Here is a 9256-nt window from a genome sequence, read left to right as displayed (position 1 = left end):
TTATTATTATTATTATTATTATTATTATTATTATTATTATTATTATTATTATTATTATTATTATTATTATTATTATTATTATTATTATTATTATTATTATCATTATTATTATTATTATTATTGTTACTATTATTATTATTATTGTCATTAATTATTATTTATTAATATTAGTAATGCATAGGGCCAACTGCCATTTTTGGGCTCACAACACTGAATAACTTTCTGGCCTATTTGTTTGATATGTCATTGAATAGAATAATATTCTGATTGCTGTTTCGATTGATTACACCATGAATGGATGCATATGCATAACAGTCTAATACTTATATTTCTAAAATTCATATTAATAGCCACTAATAGTAATTACTAATGGGTTACGAAATTGCTAATATCTATTAAAAGTTTTTTTTTAAACTTATGATTTTTAAATATTTTTAATTTTTAAATAATCAAAAAATAGTAATTTTAATTTTTAATATAAAATATGTATATATATTGAAATATTTGAAAATCTAAAATTTTAATGATATACTGTTTTATTTTTTCGTTTTTTTTTTTAAGGTGGAATTAATTGGTTCATCAATATTCGATTTTCTTCATCGTGATGATGAACCAGAATTACGGTATATTCTATCAAGTACCGATTTCAATTCTATCAATCAAATAACATCCAATAACACTAACAATAACAATCAATCATTTAATGATGAAATTGAACGGATGTTTTTCATTCGATTAAAATGTGTATTACCTAAACGAAATGCTGGAATTATTTATAATGGATATAAGGTTTATCCAAAATTCTTTTTTTTTTTTTAATCTTCTAGTAAAGCTCCTTATAAACATTTATGTTAATTAGCAAATTAAAATTTTAATGTTTCATTAAATTTCACACTTAATTTATCAATTAATACATACTTTGAAATGTTTGAAATTATTAATATATTCCTGGGTAAGTTAATTATTGATTTAAAGTTATTGCAATTTTTAAAATAATATTTTTAAACTATTTTAAACCATTATCTGATGGAAATACAATTATTGCACAATAATTTAGCTTATAAAAATTAATTTTAACTCATTCAAATTTGAATAAGCTATCATTCATATCTAATAATTACTCCTGTGATCTAAATTAAAAAATTAACTTCCATTAATATTTAATCAATTAAGTTTCTAATTAATTTTCATTTGTAATCTATTAATTACCTGCTATCTTTTACAAATTATTCAAAACTGAATAAGCTATCATTCATCTCCAATCATTTTTGCAATCCAAATTTTAAAAAAAAAAAATAAAACTATTGGTACTCAATTAATTAACTTTCCAATTAAGTCCCATGAGTGTCACACTAATTAACTGATGTCTTTTTTAAATTATTCAAAATTGAATAAGCTATCATTCATCTCCAATCATTTTTACAATCTAAACTAAAAAAAAAAAAGGAATGTTTAATTAACTTCCACACTAATTAGGTGACACCTTTTTTGCAATATCATTTGTAGACAATCAGTTGTTGGGGTTATTCAAAAATTTGTCGTGACGGTGAACGGATTACAAATATGGGCTTATTAGCAGTTGGATATATGCTTACACGAAGTGGTATTACCGAATTAAAACTTTCCTCATCGACATTCATGTTTCGAGCTCGTCTTGATTTAAATATTATTTTTGTTGATTCAAGGTAAATTAAAACAATTAATGGATTGGTTGCAAACAATCCCTTGCAAATTTCATCTACTTTTTATAAATTAAACTTTTAAATTAGCAATAATTATATTGTCAAATTTAATTAATTATTAAATTACTCAAGTAATGACCAACTATTAAATTAGTAATAATTAATTATTCAATCAAGCGCCCAATTAATTTCCATTTGCAATGCATTAATTATCTGATAGCTTTTATGAACCATTCAAAATTGAATAAGCTATAAGCTAATATTATTTTTTGTTATTTCATGATTATTGCAATAATATTCTCGAAATTAACAATAATTATTGGTTGCAAACAATCTCTTACAAATTTTATCCAATTTTTATAAATTAAACTTTTAAATTAGCAATAATTAATTATCAGACCTAATCGATTACTGAATTATTAGAGTGATAATTAATTATTGAGTTAGTAATGATTAAAACTAGTAATAATTAATTTTCTTAAATTTAACACATTTTGTTTCAAGAGTAACAGCACTTACTGGTTTTGGTGCTTCATCTCTCCTTGATACATCTCTCTATCAAATGGTACTTCTGGAAGATGTACATACTATCGAGAAGGCTCATAAGATTCGTATGTTATTACATTTAATTTTTACTTATTCATAATTATATTTTATATTCATAATTATATTCTCTTCCTGAACATTATGCAAATTTGGATTAAATGAATAATTCGATGATAGAATGATTAGATAATTCGTATCATAATGTATCATATGATATGTGTTAGTTCAATTTTTGAAGGGATCTATATATGGGATTTGTTTAATATACTATTCATTCATAAGAGTTACATATCAATTAATTAGCTTATTACTTAGTGTTATCTGATGTAAATTAGCATCCTCAAACAATTATGACATAATTGGTAATATCAGATATTAAATCAACTTTTAGCAAACAGATAAAAGTATGAAATGTTTCTTATATTTTCAGTATTACACAAAAATCAATCAACAACGGGATATTATCGATTATTGCATCGTATACGAGGATATGTTTGGGCTCAAAGTCAATTTTGCATAGTACCAATGTTACGCGCAACTGTCACACATTGTATTGTAGCTGTAACTGAAATTCTTAGGTTAATTATTCCATTGTTTTAGCATATGAAAAGAAATTCAGTATTTGTTACATTTTAGTAGCTTGTCCAGTATTAAATTTTGTAAATAAGAGGAAATTTCATTAGAAATATATACAATATCACATTATCTATTTCTTATTTGATAACATATCTTATATTCAAAAGATAACTAAACTTTGAGCATACGTTACAACTATCTTAGTTTATACTAACATTGCTATTGATATGTTCTTCCAATCATAATCATCCTTTTGAATTGTTAATTATAGCAAAAGAGAGGGCGATATGACATTGGCAATCATACAGCTTGATGCTGAGGAAGACGTTCCCGGAAGTACACTTGGAGAATATTCGAATCTTTTCTATAAATGCGCACCAGTTTCAGCTCCACTTTATTTGGACTACAATGCGCACATCTTACCAGACAAATAAGAAGCTGAGAGAACATTAAACTGAAATCGACAGTCACTGTGGTATAACCTTTGATAGAAAGACAAGCAAACTAATCGAAATGATCAAAAATTGAGTCGATTTGAGACTATCACTCTATGTCGCTAGCTCAGCAAAGATCTAAAAAAAAAATACACACACAAAAAAGAAACCGAGATATTCCGGCTACCAAAAATCTTAAGTAAAGGGAAGCAGTTGAGGAATAAGTAGAAAGACTTCTTCGGGATAAGTCATACCGCAGTGAAATGTACAGGAAATAAAATGTGGGTCTTGTCAACAATCGCAGCAGCACATACAGACAGACGGTATAAAGGTCAGCTGTAGCGCAGCGAAATATACAGGAAACATTGTAAACGTCAGTTATGCTACATCAGGAATACAAAGTATACAGTATGGAGGTCATAATGTACAGGAAAAAACATGTAGGCCAATTCAATCACAGCGGAGTATGCGGATAATGCAGATGTAAAATACACTGACCTTCAAAAAATGGCGTCCAAGGATCAAGTATAGTTTATGTTTGGATGTTCAAAACTCTTAAAGTGAGTCTATAAAATCAAAAAGAAATCATATAATACAAGGCGATAAAGAACAGCTTAGTTAAAATGAAGTCTAAAATGAAAACCAAGCATTAAAAATCAATCCGTACCAAATCTCAACAATTAAAACTCCGTACCTTCAACTTTGAAAAAGAATTCAGCAATCTGTCATCTACAGATTATTAATGATATGTTATTAATATAAAATGTACACTTTCCGAAGACAATAAATTATGATATGACACAGAACTGTAGGACAACTTTAAACGTACATATACTTCTCCTTATATTTCATTCAAAAAATTTCATGAAACACACAACCATACCCAACTAAACAAATGAAATTCTGGCTATTAAATCTTGCTAAATTCGATCACTACTTCTCATCAGAATCGTCCACAGTATCCCCACCATCAATCACTTCATAATCAGATGCTGAAACAGATCCAGTGCTCGTTAATTCCTCCAATTCTCGAGTATCCTAAAATTCAGAACGTGTAAACCCTCCTGGTTCGTGAACAACCTGAAATTTACGACTTTTGAACTTTAAAATCTGTGTATCCAAGTACATATACGAGTTGCACAGTTTTTGAGTCAAATACCTTGAAACCACGCAAATGGTTTCCAAGTCGAAAACATTCCTGAGATTGTTTTTATTTCAGATAGACTCTACCAACGACATTGAAGGACATTAGCCGAAATCAAAATATAGTCATGAATGACAGCCAAAAAAAAAAAAAAAAAAAAAACGTAACATCGACATTTTTTTCCTTATTCCTGACTATGGCATAATATGAAAACCAATCCAATTCCTGTGATACGTTTATAATTATTTCAATTATCTTTGTCATGTATCGGCTTGTAGAGATTTTTAAAAAAAGTGCAAAACAAGGTGCGATGGTTAAGGTAGATCAATACAGAATAAAAAGAGTTAACCCTGCCATCTTCTTTAATGTTATATCGAGTTCCGATTAGTAATATCAATATCTAGCATCGTTATGAAACTCCGTACCCAGAAGTGATATTTTGGATCGTTACCTGCTCGATACATCTTTAATCCCGGAATACAATTAGATTTATAGCTGTGAGAAAAAATCAGTGGCAAAACAAAACATACATTAGTAAAGACAGGCCTTTCGATTGCGAAGTTCTCATCAATGAATGGATTCACAAAGATCTCAAACACCAGTCTTGGTCCCTCAGGAATCGAATTTCTACCATTCTCAATCAATTTATGAAGCCGCCAAGTTGCACAGAAGTATCCCGTTGAAGCCGAGCATTTCACCCATACAGTGAAATCAACAATTTGGCCTTTTTCTGGCAAATTCGTTACAATCACCTTTGAACGACATATTTCTAGCGTATCAGGTATCGTTTCATTAATTATCTGAAGCAGAAGTTGGAAAAAGAATGTGTACTAAATAACTGTGATAAGCCCTGAATTATTATTAGCTAATTAATTTATTAAATGAAAACTAAAGGGAGTGAGTCCCATTTAACGCTTACAACTTTATTCCTTCCCCATAATTTCGTAATCATTGACGGTAAATGATTATTCTATGAAATCAGCAACCAAATTCTGGAAAGACACCATTTGAATAGCTATCCTTAGACAAAATATGTTAACTAATCAAGATACAAAAATTAGTAGCAGAATCAAAATCGAAAATATTTCTTGATACTTTCCACTTATACATTTTGAAAACTTTAAAAAGACCCGGAGAAAAATAAGTTAAATAAGCCAATGCAGATGCAATATCATATGCTGTCCCTTTGATTTCACGAACATCAACCGACAGTACACATTGCGCACTTTATACTAAGAAAGTATATGTCTAGAACTAATACTACAGTTCTGTTTGCAAACTACGAGAATTAGAAAACTACCGAAACATTTTCCCATCTTCTGCAAGCAAATCGGCGAAGAACCCATCGTTTAGAGAAAATCCCTTCTCCTTCACGTACAGTTTTCACCAGATCAGATGAGCTCTAAAACATTGAGCTCTTTTTATGGAAATTGTCAACTTGATCAATAGATTAATTCGTCTAATGACATCACTAAAACCGCGAGTGGAAACAAAAGAACAGTAGTCCCCTTTGTTGAAAATTGAAATCGCTGTGTTGTATGTGTGATTTATAGTAAAATTTAAACAAAAACGTGCTCATTGCTTTACATGTGTGTTAACAAAGAGTGATACACCAATGTGCGCTAACAAAGACGATAATTCTTGTAATCTTAGGACCGTGCCAGAGCCCTCCACTCCAGGAAGCACAGAGTCCTGAACATCAAAAACATTTTAGAAATGTATTTGAATTGGGTCTGTTGGTTGGAATATCGGACATCATTGGATCTCTTTTTTCTTATTGATATCGTCATTGAATTTATCGTATTAATATAGTAATTGTTGAGTTCGATGCTGTAAAATTTATCGGAATAAAGAATTACCAAAGTTTGAGATTTTATTGCCTCAGTGTGAGAAGTAAAGCGAATTAAAAAATCGACAAGAAACAGAACCAAAGAAGGAGAATTAACCCTCAATCTTTGCCGCAATCAGAAAGAAAACGTCGACAAATGGCAAATAAACATATCAAGTACCGTTAGTAATCAATTAAAGCTTGCTAGGTTTGCAGCAGATGCGGAATAAGACCCAAATTTTTTTTCAGTCCCTACCTAAAAGTATTTCTGAGACCTTCTACATACCAATTTGTTACCAAATCATTAAATTTGAACTTACGGGATTTTCCCATTTTGTTAAGGGCATTGTCTTTTTTTCATAAATCGCCTTCACGTCCCAAACTGGGCTTTCGTCGACTAACTGAAAAACAGCAATACCATCCTCTTCAGATGCTACCTTCGATGAACTTTGACTTTCCAATGATGCTGATGACGATGAACCAACAACAGCATCAGATATGTCCTCTGTAAATGCTAAATTTTAATACGAATGAAAAGTTCTGACTTGAAAGTTTTTATAATTTGTATTAAATGACAATGTCAAACAAGGTCATGCATCTACCCTACAAAGAAAACATACGAACCATATTCAACAAGATTGACATAATGGAAGCTTCAACTAATCACACTTCAATTGCAAATGAAAGAGAAATGGATCACAAGCATACTTTGAGTAGACTTGTGTTCACTGCAGCATGATCCACAAGCTTTTTGCTCTTCAAGGTCAACCATGAATTCTGCCAGTTTATTGATTACTGGATGTTGGATAATTTGTTTATCCACTTCATGCTTGACCTCCTTCACAATCTATAACACACAAACCTAAAATTAGAACGAGAAAGCTCTGACCCACAAACGATACTCAGAATAATTTCAATGAAAGTATCAAGATTTTCATTAGATCTCAGGTAAAAGCGTAACTGCAAGTTGGAAAATGAGGATCAGTTATCGTTCTACTCATTGAAAGGACTTGCTTAAAATCGTTGTTTACTGAACAACTGAACATCCTCTGAAGGAATATCACGTTTCATAATTCGATGTCTCCTTAAACTTTTTTTTCGTGTCAGATTTGCAAAAGCTTACTCAATAAAACGTTATTATTAATATATAATGCTTTATTCAGCTTGTTTTTACAAAAAATTATAAGGCTAACAGAAAAAAGAAAAGAAAAAGAATTACCCGATCCATTAAAACAACCTCCAAATCGTTCATCTTGTGAACATCAGGTGAAACGCTGCCCTGTGCCTGTATAATTCAAAAAACTTTATAGTTATATTAAACTTCAAGCAATATAAAAATTTTCGTAAAGTTTTATGAAACCTTAAACAAAGAAAAATTAAATTGAATTAATATTCTCCGACAATCAACAACAAATAATTTTGGTCATCTAAACGATTCACTTTAAGAATACGGTCAGAATATGAGAAAATGAATAATATACTGTAGAAGAACTAACAGCCACAGATGTTTTAATCTCCTGCTTCTTCGGAAGTCCGAAATTGTAGATACCATCTATATGGACCACGAATAACTTGAGTGGTGTCTGCATTACATCATCGAAGGCAGCCTGAATCCAATGAAAAGCGACAGAATCACAATATTCAAAATAAATTATTCGCAAATTTCAGAAACGGTTAGAATCTCAAACTTAACAATTACTTGGTTATCGCTATATTTGTCTTACTGGTTACTATTAGCTAAAATAGATACGGCAATTTCTAGACGATTCAAAGAAATCTCAAAAACAACACTATCATCTGTCAGCAAGCTAAAACAGCGTTAGTGAAAATTAGTGGTCTGATTAAAGAGATTATGACTTACATAAAGAACATTTTCCTGAACTCCCAACACCACTCTGTTCTAATGATACAACAGAATAATGAACATAAATTATTCTAGAAAGTACCTCGAAAGCTTCGCGTGTTTCTAAAAGAATCATATCCCCTTCACAATCGCGATATTTCGGAGGGCTATCCATTGTGAAATTATAGCTTATGAATTCCATTATTGCACTAACTACGCACTCTCGACTGTATCGCTTGAACGGCACCAAAATTGGTTCAGGTGGTTGCGTGATGCTCTGCTCGTTTCGATATTTCTCTATAACCAAATGCATGTCTTCTGAGCCTGTGGGTTTCTGAAAACCAATCAAAACTTTTGAGTGATTTTAATTGTTTTAAAATCAAGATTTCATGACAACGACGATGAGCGAGAAACTACGCAACCATACGTTACTAAAATTATGCAAATTCAAAAACTCATAGATTTGACTACAAAAAATGTAGAATTATCAATAGAATTAAAATGATGAAAATCACAATTGTTAAACCAACTGCATGGATCCATTCGACTGCTTATCTATAATTTTCCAAAAAAAAAGAAAAAACATGAAGCGAAAAAAAATTGCAATAGCAATAAATACAGCAATATAAAGGAGATCAGGTTGATCCTAATAAGACTAATCTGTATGGTATCACTAATAATTAGCTGTTACAGAAAGAAAACCATCATAATAAAAACATACATGCACATACAAAAACCAACCAATCCTTGGACTGGCTTTTTACACAAACAATCGGTAATACCGCAATATTTAAAGATAGCATATTGATCTCTAAGTTAGATGATAAGGTAATACTACCTTATCGAATATAAATTGACAACGAATCAGGAAATCCAAATTACCTCTAGGAATTAACAGATAGAACGGAACGATTTTATTGATACATGATTAGCATGATGGGCTTCCTTTCCAATCAAACGGATGAGATGGAAAGTTTTGTTATGCTATACGCATACCGTACAAGTGATCTTTTTTAACACACTATCTATCCTAGTTCTGATGTTACCACTACGCTGATGTTAAGGTTGCATGAACAGCGAATTTCGATAATTTTAAAGAAATATTAATATGCTCACCTCCTCACATCGATAACTTTCTACAGGTAATAATTCTTATTTAATCACGTAGAAAATGCCCTAATATTACTTTTCTCTTCATTAATG

The 9256-nt window shown here is 30.4% G+C and overlaps 2 protein-coding genes across 2 annotated transcripts in view; one reads left to right on the top strand and one right to left on the bottom strand.

Moving 5' to 3' along the window:
- The window catches only part of LOAG_18509 (Sim1b long isoform), a gene marked incomplete at both ends in the record, with an annotated part of 4708 nt that extends 1470 nt beyond the window's left edge, over positions 1 to 3238 (top strand). Inside the window, 5 exons of the mRNA XM_020451169.1 lie at positions 562 to 789; positions 1507 to 1685; positions 2187 to 2293; positions 2659 to 2806; positions 3076 to 3238. Coding sequence (XP_020305073.1) covers positions 562 to 789; positions 1507 to 1685; positions 2187 to 2293; positions 2659 to 2806; positions 3076 to 3238 — 825 coding nt within the window. The remainder of the gene's footprint in view (positions 1 to 561; positions 790 to 1506; positions 1686 to 2186; positions 2294 to 2658; positions 2807 to 3075) is intronic.
- An 812-nt stretch (positions 3239 to 4050) lies between these two features.
- On the bottom strand, positions 4051 to 8393 carry LOAG_10023 (hypothetical protein). Its single transcript, XM_020448068.1, has 9 exons — positions 8157 to 8393; positions 7707 to 7817; positions 7430 to 7495; positions 6919 to 7057; positions 6531 to 6715; positions 5683 to 5784; positions 4913 to 5182; positions 4551 to 4607; positions 4051 to 4276 (listed from the first exon to the last, which is right to left on the bottom strand). The coding sequence occupies exons 1-9, from the start codon at positions 8364 to 8366 to the stop codon at positions 4172 to 4174; spliced, it is 1245 nt and encodes a 414-aa protein (XP_020301754.1). The 5' UTR covers positions 8367 to 8393; the 3' UTR covers positions 4051 to 4171.
- Positions 8394 to 9256: the final 863 nt, after the last annotated feature.

This window comes from Loa loa (genome assembly GCF_000183805.2).
Source record: "Loa loa unplaced genomic scaffold supercont3.338, whole genome shotgun sequence".
NCBI lineage: Eukaryota > Metazoa > Nematoda > Chromadorea > Rhabditida > Onchocercidae > Loa > Loa loa.
The sequence above is the reverse complement of the archived record's forward strand: the minus strand, read 5'-3'. Positions and strand labels throughout refer to the sequence as shown.